The sequence below is a fragment of the Salvelinus alpinus genome, chromosome 26 (assembly GCF_045679555.1).
Source record: "Salvelinus alpinus chromosome 26, SLU_Salpinus.1, whole genome shotgun sequence".
NCBI classification, from domain to species: Eukaryota; Metazoa; Chordata; class Actinopteri; order Salmoniformes; family Salmonidae; genus Salvelinus; species Salvelinus alpinus.
The window spans coordinates 18,622,290-18,640,419 of NC_092111.1; the positions used below are offsets into that span (position 1 = coordinate 18,622,290).

The 18,130-nt window shown below is 41.5% G+C and overlaps 1 protein-coding gene across 2 annotated transcripts in view; it reads left to right on the plus strand.

Annotated features, from left to right (window-relative positions):
* The window catches only part of LOC139554865 (collagen alpha-1(IX) chain-like), a 31,361-nt gene extending 13,231 nt beyond the window's left edge, over positions 1–18,130 (plus strand). The window contains exons 7-38 of one of the 2 annotated variants that reach the window (XM_071368084.1): positions 175–255; positions 973–990; positions 1,171–1,263; positions 1,454–1,489; positions 1,999–2,070; positions 2,642–2,686; positions 2,796–2,831; positions 2,980–3,003; positions 3,148–3,201; positions 3,455–3,526; positions 3,916–3,957; positions 6,663–6,719; positions 6,979–7,032; positions 7,181–7,234; positions 7,610–7,663; positions 7,762–7,815; positions 7,971–8,024; positions 8,149–8,202; positions 8,421–8,474; positions 10,267–10,320; positions 10,641–10,685; positions 10,778–10,831; positions 10,952–11,005; positions 11,250–11,375; positions 11,476–11,511; positions 11,617–11,661; positions 11,765–11,797; positions 11,934–12,080; positions 12,554–12,608; positions 12,713–12,907; positions 16,843–16,929; positions 17,119–18,130. In XM_071368084.1, coding sequence (XP_071224185.1) covers positions 175–255; positions 973–990; positions 1,171–1,263; positions 1,454–1,489; positions 1,999–2,070; positions 2,642–2,686; positions 2,796–2,831; positions 2,980–3,003; positions 3,148–3,201; positions 3,455–3,526; positions 3,916–3,957; positions 6,663–6,719; positions 6,979–7,032; positions 7,181–7,234; positions 7,610–7,663; positions 7,762–7,815; positions 7,971–8,024; positions 8,149–8,202; positions 8,421–8,474; positions 10,267–10,320; positions 10,641–10,685; positions 10,778–10,831; positions 10,952–11,005; positions 11,250–11,375; positions 11,476–11,511; positions 11,617–11,661; positions 11,765–11,797; positions 11,934–12,080; positions 12,554–12,608; positions 12,713–12,907; positions 16,843–16,929; positions 17,119–17,327 — 2,148 coding nt within the window. In that variant the 3' untranslated portion in view covers positions 17,328–18,130. The remainder of the gene's footprint in view (positions 1–174; positions 256–972; positions 991–1,170; positions 1,264–1,453; positions 1,490–1,998; positions 2,071–2,641; positions 2,687–2,795; positions 2,832–2,979; positions 3,004–3,147; positions 3,202–3,454; positions 3,527–3,915; positions 3,958–6,662; positions 6,720–6,978; positions 7,033–7,180; positions 7,235–7,609; positions 7,664–7,761; positions 7,816–7,970; positions 8,025–8,148; positions 8,203–8,420; positions 8,475–10,266; positions 10,321–10,640; positions 10,686–10,777; positions 10,832–10,951; positions 11,006–11,249; positions 11,376–11,475; positions 11,512–11,616; positions 11,662–11,764; positions 11,798–11,933; positions 12,081–12,553; positions 12,609–12,712; positions 12,908–16,842; positions 16,930–17,118) is intronic. The other variant, XM_071368085.1, reaches the window with a different exon arrangement.

Here is an 18,130-nt window from a genome sequence, read left to right on the forward strand (position 1 = left end):
GTTGGCAAGACCGCACAAACAGATCTGGGATCAGGCTAAGGTTGAGAAGGTATTGGTATTGGTTCCCCAATATTTGATTGAAGTTGAAAAATGTTAGGTTACGTTATGTTAAACCATGCCATGCTATTCTATGCTTTGTTAAATGATCAATCTCAGGCCATTGTCTCATTCTAGTTTGAACTCCAGTGGATGCTGATCCATTGCGACCCAAAGAGAGCCAATAGAGAGAACTGCCAGGAGCTGCCTGCCATAGAGGTAACAACAACAACCTTGGCTCCACGTGGCCTTTACTTGCTTTGGTTTTAGGTTCATATTGACCAGCAACATAACTTTCACTAACTGGCTTCTGTGAATCTGCACCTGCAAAATTGTGAAGAGATAGGATGGCCTGTTCTACCATTGTAGGAGTGCCATGACTACAATAAATATGTCAAATAAGCACTTCATTCATACAGAGAGAATACTGGCACCTCTCACTCTCAATTTGGACTAGACACATTTCATAAAGTGGTTCCATTTTGGCAGCATATTCAAGTCTGACTCCTCGGGTCAGAATTGTAGATTAGAGTACATGCTGTTATGAGTGGGCAGAGTCCTATTGTCCCATAGACTGCAGAATGAAAAGCTCCCGTCTGTCTTTATGATGCAAATATGTCTATCAATTTGACAATGGTCTATTCCCTCTAGCTTTGAGGGTAACTTTTCTGCGTACAGCAGTATCTTTTCAGTACGCCAACACTAAAATGGTACAGGGGGACTGTAATACTACAGGGACTATAGGTTTACTATGGGGTTCCTTATGTCAATGACAGCATGATATGCTCACAGCCAGAGCCATAGATAGAGCCTATATGATTCTGCTCACAGCTATTGTTTTTGGACAGGTGCTTTAGCTTCTCCTGACACTTTGGGTGAAGGTGGTGTGACTTCTTCACTAACTCTACATGTTTCTCATTTCTCTTGCTTCTTCAGATGTATGCCAATGCTGAGGTATTTATCTTTTCTACCTTCTTTTTTCTTGGTGTTTTTGGGGCAAATAATCTACCTCAATGCTCTGTTGTCTGATTGACTCGATGCTTTGTTACCTTAGTGGCCCAATCAAACTCTGGCTGGAGTGGCCTTCAGTCCTTGTCATGTACTCATCGACTGTGTTGTCTCTTCACCCTCCAGCCTGACCCCAAGCCTGTCCCTGGCCCTCTTGGTCCCACTGGCCCTGAGGGGCCCCGGGGGCCACACGGAGAGGATGGCAGAGACGGGAGAGATGTAAGTCTATCCACCCCATCCAAACTACATATAGAATGAAAAATGAATGAAAAATGAACCATCGCATTATGTCATTTACCATGCTGGATATTGCCTCAAACTGCATCTTCGACAGACAGTAAACACTTTTCTTGATTCTCTATTCTCAATGACTAGAACGGATAACCAATGTCTTTCTTTTTACTTGCAGGGCCTTCCAGGTTCACCTGGCAGTGCTGGCACTACTGTAAGTAGGATATGCCATATTATTAAATGTGTTTCATTCTCTAAGTATGTATTTAACTCTTTGTTTCCATCCTGCAGCTCAACCTATGTCATTACTTACAATCAATTTAGCTGCAAAAATAGATCAGTGTTCTCTCCTCCACCCTGCCTTCCCCTTATCTCTCTTTCTGTCTGTCCTGATGAAAATTGCACATCTTTCATTGATTAAGTTTAACGCTGACCGGCACTGCCACGGTGTATCTTAGCAACGGTGACGAGCAATGCAGATGGATAATAAAGCTGTTTGTCAGATTTCTTTGTGTACAGAGCAATACTTAGCTTTTGTTGTGTCTGCTATGTGTGGCTTTGGTTGTGTCTGTAACTCAGCCGTCTGTTGTGTCTGTAACTCAGCCATCTGTTGTGTCTGTAACTCAGCCATCTGTTGTGTCTGTAACTCAGCCGTCTGTTGTGTCTGTAACTCAGCCATCTGTTGTGTCTGTAACTCAGCTGTCTGTTGTGTCTGTAACTCAGGGGGCCAAAGGTGACCAGGGGGAGATCGGTTTGCCTGGACAGAGAGGCCTGTCTGGCTTACCAGGAGCTTCTGTAAGTATCACTACTTCCTACTGTACCACACACAACACACATAGCCTGTCACCCACTCAACCTGTACCACACACACTACCTGTACCACACACACTACCTGTACCACACACACTACCTGTACCACACACTCAACCTGTACCACACACACTACCTGTACCACACACACTACCTGTACCACACTCAACCTGTACCACACACCCTACCTGTCACACACTCAGCCTGTACCACACACACTACCTGTCACACACTCAGCCTGTACCACACACACACTACCTTTACCACACACACTACCTGTACCACACACACTACCTGTCACACACTCAGCCTGTACCACACACACTACCTGTACCACACACACTACCTGTACCACACACACTACCTGTACCACACAGTCTCTATTTTGCCTTGTGGAGCAAGACAGGGTTGTTCTCTATCACCTTGTGTATTAGCTTTGGCCATTGAACCGTTTACAGCATCTTTCCACCACTCAACTGATATTATTAGAATTCAAACTAAGGGAGAGAGAATGTTTTAGTTTGTAGATCAAGGATTTCTCCTCTTTTTAATGAAGGGAGTGCCTGGTTCAATGGGCCCAAGAGGACCTGTGGGCGAGAGAGTGAGTTATTTTTCTTCCCGGAACCTACTAAAGAAACAATATGTTGCTAATAACTTTAACAGCAGGGACAATGTTAACTAATATTATACTGTTCTGTGTCTAATAACAGGGACTTCAAGGTTTTCCTGGACCAGCAGGCTCTCCCGTAAGTATTCACTATTTTTAGATCATTATATATTAATGGGGACATTTTGCTGAATTTACAGCCGTCAAGCCATGGAACATGTCAGTCCACTTCATTTCTATAGCTAAATAACATGACGTAGCTGATCGCTTTTTCTCTCATTTCCCAGGGCCCTGAGACAGTTGGACCCCCCGTATGTACTACCAACTCTTCAACATCTTCACATCATCTTCTCCCCGTGTTCTAAACAGCATTAAGACAGCATACAGTATTTTAATCGAGCCCTACTAACGGGCTATAGAATAATCACATAACTTGAGTATGTCGCTCCCTACAGGGCCTGCCTGGGAAAGCAGGAACTCCAGGAGACGATGGGAACATTGGGCCTGAGGTCAGTGTTCAAATAAGGATCACATAGTAATGACTATAGTAATGACTGGTTAAACAGAACACATCCAGCAATAAAAACATACAGGATATGTTCGGAATTCTGCATTACGTGTCGTAGCAGTCATAGTGCACTTCATTGTTCCTTTTGATAGTCTGTGGACGATTTTGTAACATGCATTACTGATATGTCAGACTTTTCAGTGTCTAGTAGGACATGTGTGTTTCATGTCTGTAACAGTCCATATTGTTATCAGGGTCCCCCTGGGCCTAGAGGGGATCTGGGTCTCCCTGGTCCTGCTGGTCTACCAGGACCACCTGGACCTGTGGTAAGTACTGATACTAACCTCTAACTTCTGGATCTAACCTGAAATTGGTGAATTCAACATCTGTATCCTGTGTGAATTGACCTCTGTTTTTCCGACTTGGAGTCTTGTCCGATGTTCCTCTCTGTGGCTTTGTCTCTTTGGTCTTTCTCATGAATTAACCTAATTATTTATTTGATCAATATTGTCATAAGAGTTCTCTCCGACTTTTAGGGTGGCATCTTAACCCTGACGCAGAGTGATAATCAGTATCACTTCTGCATTAATGGACATTTATTGCACAGCCTCAAACACTGGAGATCTTTGCTGTAGTGTTTGTGGACATCTACACTCTGTTTAAGATGTCACTCCATAGAGATATGTACTGTGTCACTCACTCTGTTGTTTTTAAGGGACCACCTGGGGATGGAAAAGCTGAGGGGAGTGGGGATGATGTGAGTCTCTTTTTATCATCTTTCTCAGGGTTAAACCAACTTTCACCGGGTCTGCTGTTGTTGTAATAACTACACTTCAGCTTAATTCACACTTCCCTTAGACACTGTTGTTGTAATAACTACACTTCAGCTTAATTCACACTTCCCTTAGACACTGTTGTTGTAATAACTACACTTCAGCTTAATTCACACTTCCCTTAGACACTGTTGTTGTAATAACTACACTTCAGCTTAATTCACACTTCCCTTAGACACTGTTGTTGTAATAACTACACTTCAGCTTAATTCACACTTCCCTTAGACACTGTTGTTGTAATAACTACACTTCAGCTTAATTCACACTTCCCTTAGACACTGTTGTTGTAATAACTACACTTCAGCTTAATTCACACTTCCCTTAGACACTGTTGTTGTAATAACTACACTTCAGCTTAATTCACACTTCCCTTAGACACTGTTGTTGTAATAACTACACTTCAGCTTAATTCACACTTCCCTTAGACACTGTTGTTGTAATAACTACACTTCAGCTTAATTCACACTTCCCTTAGACACTGTTGTTGTAATAACTACACTTCAGCTTAATTCACACTTCCCTTAGACACTGTTGTTGTAATAACTACACTTCAGCTTAATTCACACTTCCCTTAGACACTGTTGTTGTAATAACTACACTTCAGCTTAATTCACACTTCCCTTAGACACTGTTGTTGTAATAACTACACTTCAGCTTAATTCACACTTCCCTTAGACACTGTTGTTGTAATAACTACACTTCAGCTTAATTCACACTTCCCTTAGACACTGTTGTTGTAATAACTACACTTCAGCTTAATTCACACTTCCCTTAGACACTGTTGTTGTAATAACTACACTTCAGCTTAATTCACACTTCCCTTAGACACTGTTGTTGTAATAACTACACTTCAGCTTAATTCACACTTCCCTTAGACACTGTTGTTGTAATAACTACACTTCAGCTTAATTCACACTTCCCTTAGACACTGTTGTTGTAATAACTACACTTCAGCTTAATTCACACTTCCCTTAGACACTGTTGTTGTAATAACTACACTTCAGCTTAATTCACACTTCCCTTAGACACTGTTGTTGTAATAACTACACTTCAGCTTAATTCACACTTCCCTTAGACACTGTTGTTGTAATAACTACACTTCAGCTTAATTCACACTTCCCTTAGACACTGTTGTTGTAATAACTACACTTCAGCTTAATTCACACTTCCCTTAGACACTGTTGTTGTAATAACTACACTTCAGCTTAATTCACACTTCCCTTAGACACTGTTGTTGTAATAACTACACTTCAGCTTAATTCACACTTCCCTTAGACACTGTTGTTGTAATAACTACACTTCAGCTTAATTCACACTTCCCTTAGACACTGTTGTTGTAATAACTACACTTCAGCTTAATTCACACTTCCCTTAGACACTGTTGTTGTAATAACTACACTTCAGCTTAATTCACACTTCCCTTAGACACTGTTGTTGTAATAACTACACTTCAGCTTAATTCACACTTCCCTTAGACACTGTTGTTGTAATAACTACACTTCAGCTTAATTCACACTTCCCTTAGACACTGTTGTTGTAATAACTACACTTCAGCTTAATTCACACTTCCCTTAGACACTGTTGTTGTAATAACTACACTTCAGCTTAATTCACACTTCCCTTAGACACTGTTGTTGTAATAACTACACTTCAGCTTAATTCACACTTCCCTTAGACACTGTTGTTGTAATAACTACACTTCAGCTTAATTCACACTTCCCTTAGACACTGTTGTTGTAATAACTACACTTCAGCTTAATTCACACTTCCCTTAGACACTGTTGTTGTAATAACTACACTTCAGCTTAATTCACACTTCCCTTAGACACTGTTGTTGTAATAACTACACTTCAGCTTAATTCACACTTCCCTTAGACACTGTTGTTGTAATAACTACACTTCAGCTTAATTCACACTTCCCTTAGACACTGTTGTTGTAATAACTACACTTCAGCTTAATTCACACTTCCCTTAGACACTGTTGTTGTAATAACTACACTTCAGCTTAATTCACACTTCCCTTAGACACTGTTGTTGTAATAACTACACTTCAGCTTAATTCACACTTCCCTTAGACACTGTTGTTGTAATAACTACACTTCAGCTTAATTCACACTTCCCTTAGACACTGTTGTTGTAATAACTACACTTCAGCTTAATTCACACTTCCCTTAGACACTGTTGTTGTAATAACTACACTTCAGCTTAATTCACACTTCCCTTAGACACTGTTGTTGTAATAACTACACTTCAGCTTAATTCACACTTCCCTTAGACACTGTTGTTGTAATAACTACACTTCAGCTTAATTCACACTTCCCTTAGACACTGTTGTTGTAATAACTACACTTCAGCTTAATTCACACTTCCCTTAGACACTGTTGTTGTAATAACTACACTTCAGCTTAATTCACACTTCCCTTAGACACTGTTGTTGTAATAACTACACTTCAGCTTAATTCACACTTCCCTTAGACACTGTTGTTGTTGCTGCCATTTCATTCTGACAAATCTGCATGTGGAACATTGGTAGCTATAGTGTTCTTCAGTCAGTGGCTATCGAGGAGGTGAGCCCCCCTGCAGGTGTAGTGATAATGGAATATCTGTGTCTGTCTACGTTTGTCGGCAGTGCCCTGCTGCCTGTCCAGCTGGACCACAGGGAAACCCAGGGCTATCAGGGATGAAGGTGAGGAATCTTAGTGACAGACACTGAATGAAATACATACCTGGCTTTGGGCACCAGATCCCGTATCATTATTCACACCATTGTGGCCATTGGTTTTCTCTGATACCAGTATCTGATCATTGAATGGATTTATGTATGACTTATCCAGACGCTCAAAGCGCTTTACATTGTGGGAGGAAAATCACTGTATGAACCACCAATGTGAGCTTCTGGTAGTTGATGCTATTCAGTCTGAACTGGATTGTTATGTCATCTCCAGGGACACACGGGATTACCAGGTGACAATGGAGCTGCAGGGGAAGCTGGACAAAAGGTATGACAAGCAATCAATTCTAATGTTTAGTGAAAAAGTGTGATGTTTGACAATGCGCTTAAGTACATTGGGTGCTTAGGGTGATTATTCAAGCACACAAATCGCTAGATGTGAGTATTTGTGTTTTTCCTATGTTGCTAATCCACAGGGTGAGCCAGGACCATCTGGGGTGCAGGGCCTAACAGGCAAGATGGGAGATGATGTAAGAACCGTCCTTGTTCTGAAATATACCAACACATACAGGCTGACATTCTACTTCACTGTCTGATATCGAAAATCCCAGTCGCTTGTTTTGTATTTTCTACACCTATTTTTTCCTGTTCCAAGCAGAACATAGGTAATGAGAATGCCGACATTTCTGCCTCTAATGGAAATGGGTATTTTGAGCATACTATAATGTTACATAGGATTTCTGCCTAAAGCAAAAAATGCACATTCAGAGATGATACATAAGATTTTTTGCTTCAAGTCAAATTGGTCGTACAACCAGCCATTTATAACTGTTTATTGTTTTTGCTGTGCATCACTGTGAATCCTATTAAATATAATACATTTTCACATCTGTAATGCATTCCAGGGACAAAGAGGTAGTGTTGGTTTTCCTGGTAGTTCTGGAGATAAAGGAGACAGGGTAAGGGTTTAAGACAATATTTACTACAAGTCTTGTAAATGTTCTACTTTAGTGTTTAGGGTCTAAAACTCACTATCCGTGTTCTCTCCTCCTCTCAGGGTCCCCCTGGTTTCAACGGCATCCCAGGACCCACCGGACCACCGGGTTCTCCTGTAAGCACTACTCATTTAATCAACTCAGTCAATTATAACTGCCATTTTCAATCAATGACTGGAGGACAGACTGTGGTTGACATTACCTAGGACTGAACGGTGTTTTACAAAATGTCTGCCATTATGTTCTGTAGTGACTACTTGTTTTCTGTTAGGGTATGGAGGGCATTCGTGGACGTCAGGGTCTGGAGGGAGAAAAAGGTGATGATGTGAGTATCTCCTCTCTTCTACAGTATCTCTAGTGTTTTTACTGGGCTTTCTAAATATGGTTTTGTTCCAAGCCTTTCTGTTCACCTAAATTGTTGCATGGTTAATTGCATGGGCGTTTCTCAGGGAGCCATCGGTCCTCAGGGAGATCAGGGTCCTGTTGGTGCAAAGGGAGACACTGTGAGTAAACAAACAATACAACATAAATTGAACTTATTTCCTTACTAATAAGTCATCAGATGGATGCAGGATCCTTTTGTAGTGTTAGTTGTATAGTTAGATTGACCTGAACAATTCATACTGTGTAACATTGCTCTTATTTTTTATGAGTGTGGTTATGACGCTGAGGTTTTGTTGCTGTTGTTGTTGTTGTGGTCAATGATGAACTGTGATTACAGGGTACTCCTGGGGCAGACGGCATGGATGGACTCCCTGGAGTGGATGGAGCTAAGGTCAGTCTACGTTTTATGGCTACTTACTGTACATACAGTTGAAGTCGGAAGTTTACATACACCTTAACCAAATACATTTAAACTCAGTTTATCACAATTGCTGACATTTGACCCGAGTAAAATTGTCCTGTCTTAGGTCAGTTTGGATCACCACTTTATTTTAAGAATGTGGAATGTAAGAATAACAGTAAAGACAATTATTTATTTCAGCTTTTATTTCTTTCATCACATTCCCAGTGGGTCAGAAGTTTACATACACTCTATTAGTATTTGGTAGCATTGCCTTAAAATTGTTTAACTTGGGTCTTAAGTTTTGGGTAGCCTTCCACAAGCTTCCCACAATAAGTTGGGTGAATTTTGGCCCATTCCTCCTGACAGAGCTGGTGTAACTGAGTCAGGTTTGCAGGCCTCCTTGCTCGCACAAGCTTTTTCAGTTCTGCCAACACATTTTCTTTAGGATTGAGTTCAGGGCTTTTCGATGGCCACTCCAATGCCTTGACTTTGTTGTCGTTAAGTCATTTTGCCATACTTTGGAAGTATGATTGGGGTCATTGTCCATTTGGAAGAATCATTTGCGACCAAGCTTTAACTTCCTGACTGATATCTTGAGATGTTGCTTCAATATATCCACATAATTTTCCTGCCTCACGATGCCATCTATTTTGTGAAGTACACCAGTCCCTCCTGCAGCAAAGCACCCCTACAACATGATGCTGCCACCCCCGTGCTTCATGGTTGGGATGGTGTTCTTCGGCTTGCAAGCATCCCCCTTTTCCTCCAAACATAACGATGGTCATTATGGCCAAACAGTTCTATTTTTGTTTCATCAGACCAGAGGACATTTATCCAAAAAGTACGATCTTTGTCTCCATGTGCAGTTGCAAACCGTGGTCTGGCTTTTTATGGCGGTTTTGAAGCAGTGGCTTCTTCCTATCTGTGTGGCCTTTCAGGTTATGTCGATATAGGACTTGTTTTACTGTGGATATAGATACTTTTGTGCCTGTTTCCTCCAGCATCTTCACAAGGTCCTTTGGTGTTGTTCTGGGATAGATTTGCACTTTTCGCACCAAAGTACATTCATCTCTAGGAGACAGAATGCGTCTCCTTCCTGAGCGGTAGGACGGCTGCGGGGTCCCACGTTGTTTATACTTGCGTACTATTGTTTGGACAGATGAACGTGGAACCATCAGGTGTTTGTAAATTGCTCCCAAGGATGAACCAGACTTGTGGAGGTCCACAATTATTTTTCTGAGGTCTTGGCTGATTTCTTTTGATTTTCTCATGACGTCAAGCAAAGAGGCACTGAGTTTGAAGGTAGGCCTTCAAATGCATCCACAGGTATACCTCCAATTGACTCAAATTATGTCAATTAGCCTATCAGAAGCTTCTAAAGCCATGACATAATTTTCTGGAATTTTCCAAGCTATTTAAAGGCACAGTCAACTTAGTGTATGTAAACGTCTGACCCACTGGAATTGTGATACAGTGAATTATAAGTGAAATAATCTGTCTGTAAACAATTGTTGGAAGAATTACTTGTGTCATGCACAAAGTAGATGTCCTAACTGACATGCCAAAACTATAGTTTATTAACAAGAAACTTGTGGAGTGGTTGAAAAACGAGTTTTATTAACTCCAACCTAAGTGTATGTAAACTTCCAACTTCAACTGTATATATAGTTTAGTATACTTAGTTAGTACAGTTTAAATAAAGAGAATATATCCAGGCTTACACGATCTGTCAAGAAATCAATCTGTTATCCTGTGAACATACCTGTCATCTTTCCAACAGGGAGGAGCTGGCGTTCCTGGGACTGTAGGAATCAGGGGTATCGTCGGAATTCCAGTGAGTCTAATATTAATCATTGACGTTTGTATAAAATAATTATAATTAATCTAAGAATATAATTATAAATTAGATTACCTTTTGTTGGTCTTAAAAGGAAAGCAAAAGCTATGAAAATCAATAGAGCGGTTGGTTGCCTTCCAGTCAAACCACACTGCAGACCAGATTAATAAAACATTTATACGGGTCAGAGGTCATAGCAGGGGAAACAGAATCAACAGAAACAACACAACAAGGAAGTAGTCCATCCCTTATGTTGTAATGCTCTCAAAAATAACACGTACGGTATTCTGAGGATATCCTGTGTGTTGTTTCTGCAGGGCTTCCCAGGAAAGCAGGGGCTGGTTGGAGCTGGAGGTGCCAAGGTAAAATGTGTGTGTGTCTGTGTGCGTGCGTGTCTTGGATACAGTTTCATTCCTTGTGTTTGTCTATTGTAAACAGTATGTTTTTTGTGCAGGGTGACACAGGAGCTGACGGACCAGTAGGATCAATCGGAGTTCCTGGGAAAACAGTGAGTATCAAATTTCACACTTAAGTGTTTACTATCACTCAACACTGCTAGCCATGATTGTGGATCCATATTCTACTGATGGTGCTGAAGATGCTTAAAAATACTATATTGTTTGTTTAGGGGGCAACTGGACCAGCAGGAGAAGATGGAAAACCAGGTGACAAAGGAACTACTGTAAGTTGACAATTATTTAAATTTTATTCAATTTCAACAGTTTATAATAGTCTGTTATTAAATCTACAATACAGTAGTCATTTTTTATTCATATATTCAACTATGATTGTCATGCATACTGCTCATCAATAACAATCCCTGTCTGACTGTAACAATGAGCTGACAGCTAAACTTAAACCCACAATTATTAGATGACCTTTAATGATAACCATGAGTCTTATTGATCCTGCTTCACTCTCCCCAGGGCGAGACCGGAAAGCAGGGACCAGTGGGGGTCACAGGTGATACAGGCATGCAGGGTGACAAAGGGGACAAAGGTGACACTGGTGAAAAGGGACTGAAGGGTCACACTGGATACAAGGGAGACCAAGTGAGTCCTGATGTGTAGTAGTTTATTGTTTTAGTAATAGTTGTCAGTTTGTAGATTAAGGTGTTTGAATGACTTCTGATTTCCTGTGTCTTGTTCCTAGGGTCCTATTGGTCCCACTGGCCCAAAGGGAAGTGAAGTAAGTCCATGGATTCACATCAATACCATATATCATGTGAACAATGAGACAGTATTCTTTTGTAAGATACAGTATCTGTATTGACAATCTTACTGCTGTCCACAGGGTGATCCAGGTCTTACAGGCGATTCTGGAGTCAAAGGAGACCAGGTATATGTTCTACTGAGAGATACATTTGATCTAGCTTTAGTATTCCCCTGTATTTGTAGTGACTACAATGGTCCTAATTCAGTCAATTATTGTTGTTTTATAGGGTCCTTCTGGTGTTCCTGGAATCAAAGGAGAGGTACAGAACAATGTCACAGTTTAATTGATTGGTTGATTGGTTGGTTAATTAATTGGTGGATTGGTTGGTTGGTTGATGGAATAATTTAATTCTGTATGGTGTAACAAGTCGTGTTGTGTTGTCCACTTACGTCTAGGTTGGAGAGAAGGGCATGAGGGGATATACCGGGGAAAATGGTAGACCAGGGCAGCCGGGTCATGAGGGTTTGACCGGTCCCCAGGGAGCCAATGGACTGGAGGGAGAGAGAGGGTTACATGGATCACCTGGGCCTAGAGGACTACCTGTAAGTACCTTTAACCTGGGCCCAGAGGCCTACCTGTGAGTACCTTTAACCTGGGCCTAGAGGCCTACCTGTAATTACCTTTAACCTGGGCCTAGAGGCCTACCTGTAATTACTTTTAACCTGGGCCTAGAGGCTTACCTGTAAGTACCTTTAACCTGAGCCTAGAGGCCTACTTGTAATTGCATTTAACATGGGCCTAGAGGCCTACCTGTAATTACTTTTAACTTGGGCCTAGAGGCTTACCTGTAAGTACCTTTAACCTGGGCCTAGAGGCCTACCTGTAATTACCTTTAACCTGGGCCTAGAGGCCTACCTGTAATTACCTTTAACCTGGGCCTAGAGGCCTACCTGTAATTACCTTTAACCTGGGCCTAGAGGCCTACCTGTAATTAACTTTTTCCAAGCAATTGAAGGACGACTGTAATACACACTGGTGTTAATTAATATACTTTTCACCCTTCCAAATCCAATAGGGTCCTAAAATGAATGATATCAAACTTCGCGAAGTATGCTCAGCAATTGTTGAAGGTACGTGAATATTGTGTAGCCTACACACTGTAACAATCATTTAAGGCAGACTGCCATGTAGGGCGCTTTGTTCAACTGACATTTGAGAAATTCTCTCCATCTAGAACACTTAGCAGAGTTTAAGAAAGAGGTCCTAAAGAAACCAGCAGCGATCGGGGCCCCTGGAATGGCAGGACTGCGGGGCCCCGCAGGTCCACCGGGCCCAGCAGGGACTGCAGGAGAGGCCGGTCCCAGGGGACTGATGGGAATGAAGGGACCACCTGGATACTTTGGGTTACCAGGCACACCTGGAAAACAAGGTAGGACTAAGTGGATACCCAAAGATGATCAAAGATAACGGGGGAATTATGTATCAATAACTTGCTAGATAAAGGTGAAATGTATAATGAACTGATCATTCCAATGGAATACTTCGGCCATCTTGGAAATGGCCATTTCATTGTGTACGGTAGTGAACATAGAAACTACAACCACAAAAGTATAGACACAGTACAAATACTTAGGCCTTCTATTTGTCCATTATAGTGTATTTCTGTAGAGGGCCCACAGCCGTACTGACGGATGCACTCTATTTAAACCCGTACAGAAATACTGCGTTGTCTGGCCTCCAGGTTCATTGTCGCCACAGTACAGTAGCTTAGTGCCAGGGTTGGGGAATAAAGGATTACATGTTATCCGTTATATGTAAGGGATTACACTTTTTTTTGTAACTAATCAGTTACATGTAAGGGATTACCAAAAAAACGGTAACTGTAATCTGTTACATTACCAGCAAAAATATTGTAATCATGTTAGTGAAACTTTTAAAAACTAGATGATTAATTTGAGGATGATTTTTAAATTCAGAAAGGAGATTTGGACACTTCTCTGTTTTCTCAATGACATTGAAATCAGCATTGAAAAAAGGCGCACGTTTAAACTTGTTCCACCTGAGCGAGTCTGACCAGAAGTTAGAGACCACTATGATGACACACCAAATGGGTTTGATGGATCGCAGGAAAAGATCAGATATAGGCTTTTGTAGGGTACAGTCCAAGCTGTCTTCCAATGGTATGACTGCTGTCGGCATCCAAAGATTATCCAACTTGAATAAACGCTTGGAGGTAAGGATAACATCAGTGGTGTAATCTACGGCGATACGGATATCACTTATTATTGATATCTACTTAGCGCTTTGATGTGAATCACACTGCTGCTCTCTCATTTAGCTATTTGAGCTTTACGGGATTGTGGTTGTTGTAGATGGCTGTTCACAAATCTAAATGTGTATTTGAACCCAATAATGGTTATATTTGAACCAAATAATGGTTGAATTCAAGAAGTTTAAGCTGCCTATCAATCATTGTTTTTGAAACCAGCGGACAGCCAGTGAAAAATCATCCCGGAGTCACCTCTTCACTGTTGATGTTGAGACTGGTGTTTTGCGGGTACTATTTAATGAAGCTGCCAGTTGAGGACTTGTGAGGCATCTGTTTCTCAAACTAGACACTCTAATGTACTTGTCCTCTTGCTCAGTTGTGCACCGGGGCCTCCCACTCCTCTTTCTATTCTGGTTAGAGACAGTTTGCGCTGTTCTGTGAAGGGAGTAGTAATTGTTTCATCTGTGGATTTGCCCTTTAAACAGCTGCATATTATCAAGATATCAAAGTGTCACCAACATAAAGGTAAACAATAGGCCTATAGCAAATGCAGCATATGGCATTCATTTTTCACATGTAAATAGAACTTTTCAGTAGTGCTCAAAGCATGCCAACCCATGAGCACAGCATTTATTTTTCAACTCGAATCAATGTGCCTAATCCGTTCTCCATGACAACAAAATCATAAACAACAGAGTAGGGCTGGCTAATAAGTCCTTAGTTTTGGGGTTATGCTCAGGTAAACAATTTGGCTAATCTATACTTTCATATTTCCAAGTCCTATTCTTGAAGATCAAAGGGTATAACATTTATTAGAATGACTGGAATTCTGATAGACTTTGGTTTTTAATGTAAAGAGATGACTTAATCGTATTGTTATACAGTGGGGAGAACAAGTATTTGATACACTGACAATTTTGCAGGTTTTCCTACTTGCAAAGCATGTAGAGGTCTGTAATTTTTATCATAGGTACACTTCAACTGTAAGAGACGGAATCTAAAACAAAAATCCTGAAAATCACATTCTATGATTTTTAAGTAATTAATTTGCATTTTATTGTGTGACATAAGTATTTGATCACCTACCAACCAGTAAGAATTCCGGCTCTCACAGACCTGTTAGTTTTTCTTTAAGAAGCCCTCCTGTTCTCCACTCATTACCTGTATTAACTGCACCTGTTTCAACTCGTTAACTGTATAAAAGACACCTGTCCACACACTCAATCAAACAGACTCCAACCTCTCCACAATGGCCAAGACCAGAAAGCTGTGTAAGGACATCAGGGATAAAATTGTAGACCTGCACAAGGCTGGGATGGGCTACAGGACAATAGGCCAGCAGCTTGGTGAGAAGGCAACAACTGTTGGCGCAATTATTAGAAAATGGAAGAAGTTCAAGATGACGGTCAATCACCCTCGGTCTGGGGCTCCATGCAAGATCTCACCTCGTGGGGCATCAATGATCATGAGGAAGGTGAGGGATCAACCCAGAACTACACGACAGGACCTGGTCAATGACCTGAAGAGAGCTGGGACCACAGTCTCAAAGAAAACCATTAGTAACACATTACGCCGTCATGGATTAAAATACTGCAGCGCACGCAAGGTCCCCCTGCTCAAGCCAGCGCATGTCCAGGCCCGTCTGAAGTTTGCCAATGACCATCTGGATGATCCAGAGGAGGAATGGGAGAAGGTCATGTGGTCTGATGAGACAAAAATAGAGCTTTTTGGTCTAAACTCCACTTGCCGTGTTTGGAGGAAGAAGAAGGATGAGTACAGCCCCAAGAACATCATCCCAATCGTGAAGCATGGAGGTGGAAACATCATTCTTTGGGGATGCTTTTCTGCAAAGGGGACAGGACGACTGCACCGTATTGAGGGGAGGATGGATGGGGCCATGTATCGCGAGATCTTGGCCAACAACCTCCTTCCCTCAGTAAGAGCATTGAAGATGGGTCGTGGCTGGGTCTTCCAGCATGACAACGACCCGCAACACACAGCCAGGGCAACTAAGGAGTGGCTCCGTAAGAAGCATCTCAAGGTCCCGGAGTGGCCTAGCCAGTCTCCAGACCTGAACCCAATAGAAAATCTTTGGAGGGAGCTGAAAGTCCGTATTGCCCAGCGACAGCCCCGAAACCTGAAGGATCTGGAGAAGGTCTGTATGGAGGAGTGGGCCAAAATCCCTGCTGCAGTGTGTGCAAACCTGGTCAAGAACTACAGGAAACGTATGATCTCTGTAATTGCAAACAAAGGTTTCTGTACCAAATATTAAGTTCTGCTTTTCTGATGTATCAAATACTTATGTCATGCAATAAAATGCAAATTAATTACTTAAAAATCATACAATGTGATTTTCTGGATTTTTGTTTTAGATTCCGTCTCTCACAGTTGAAGTGTACCTATGATAAAAATTACAGACCTCTACATGCTTTGTAAGTAGGAAAACCTGCAAAATCGGCAGTGTATCAAATACTTGTTCTCCCCACTGTATGTAGTAGAAAGTGATGGGTTAGAAGAAGCCTACATATCCAACCCATAAAGTAATATGTAACATCCATATATGGCCAGCTATGTAAACTTTAACATTGATTTATCCTGCAGTAGACGTGGTTCAATTTGTAACATACACTTTTGTCTTCTTATAATGCCTCTTAAGGGGAAAGTAATCTAAAGGTAACTGAATGTAATCAGATTACGTTAGTGAGTTTTCATAATCCAAAAGTTACTGATTACAATTTTGGACAGGTAACTAGTAACTGTAACATATTAAATTTAGAAAGTAACCTCCCCAACCCTGCTTAGTGCTCTGAAAGAGCTTGTACAGTGTGTTTGTACAGTTTGTTCTTTGTAGATGGTCTTGAGTCATGCCTTCACATCCAGGGCTAAATCAGACAACACAGCAAAGTCCCTCTCTGATAAATCCTGTTAATTGCATCTCTTTTGTTGACACACACACACCCACGCATGTACTCGCGCACACACACACCTACACACAAACAAAAACACACAAATAAATACCTCCTGTGGCGATAATAGCCCATTTCAGACAGTCAATGTACAACATGTGAAAGGAAATGTCTTCCTCTTCTCTGTAGGGGATGCTGGTGTAAATGGGGATACAGGACACAAGGGAGAAAACGGAGTGGGAATCCCAGGAAGTTCAGGCGAGCCAGGCCCACAAGGTAACACCACCCCTCCCCCCATTCTTATCTTTAGCTCCTCAAGTTTATGTCAATACTTTAGCTCAGCAGGCTAACACAGTCTGGTGTCGCTCAAGAGACCTGGGTTTGAACCCAGTTGGTCACACATAGACATGACGAGGCGTTGTTTAGTACCTGTTGCCATCATCTCCCTCATCCTTTGTCTCTCAGGTGTGGCTGGCGGCCCTGGCATCGGGAAGGACGGTAAAGATGGAGCTCCCGGTAAAGACGGTGTTAATGGTAGCCCAGGTGCCTCTGGTTCCAGGGGAGCTACAGGAGCCCCAGGGTATTGTGACCCCTCAAACTGTATAGGCAGTCCCCCACCTCTCTATATGATGAGTGGGGGGAAGAAATCCTCCAGCTACAGCAAGGGGCCGTGAGGAACACAAACAGAAGCTCGGAACACATTGCATCTCTAGCAGCAGCAAGACAGACGTGAGGTACCCAGGTCAGGAGTGGTAATACATGGGAGTCTTCACATGTCTCCCTCATCGCACCACAGAACCAAAGAGAAACAGAGACAAGGCAAATGTAATTTAGAATACTGTATAGATATTTTTCTAGCTTTTCATCTTTTTGACTGATGCATCGTTTTTTGTGCAGAGAGCTTATCTGATGTTATGCATTCTAAGACAGCTGCTATTGATTTTAAGCTAGCCTTTCAACTGATCAGTGGCCCATCATGGCCCAAGTGCTGTCCCAAAGACAAATTACACAAACTTCTAAAATGGCCATGTTGTTTAAATACATGTTGTTCCATTCATACCCACAGATTCAGGTTGACAAACAGGGCAAAGTTTTCAACTAACACAAAGGAAAATACTGTATGTATTTTACTTCTATTCATGTACTGTTTAATTCCTTGTTTAAATAAATTCATAAAAAATGTCCTCACCAGCACCATGACCAGTACGAGGATCAGCCTTTCACAAATAACAAAACCTCAAACTGCGCTTTGGAATCATTCATTTTCAATATTGATCAATGAACAAGTAAATAACGGCAAAAGTCCACTACCATGATGAGCCATAGACAGATACTGGTAGTTCATGTTTTCATTCAGTCACTTGAACATAGGATAATCTATGTTATACAGAAGTTGTACAGTACGAGTACACATGTGTTTCCCTGTTGTTGTTTTTTCTAACAATGTAATAAACTGTTTTGTTTGGGAAATATTGCA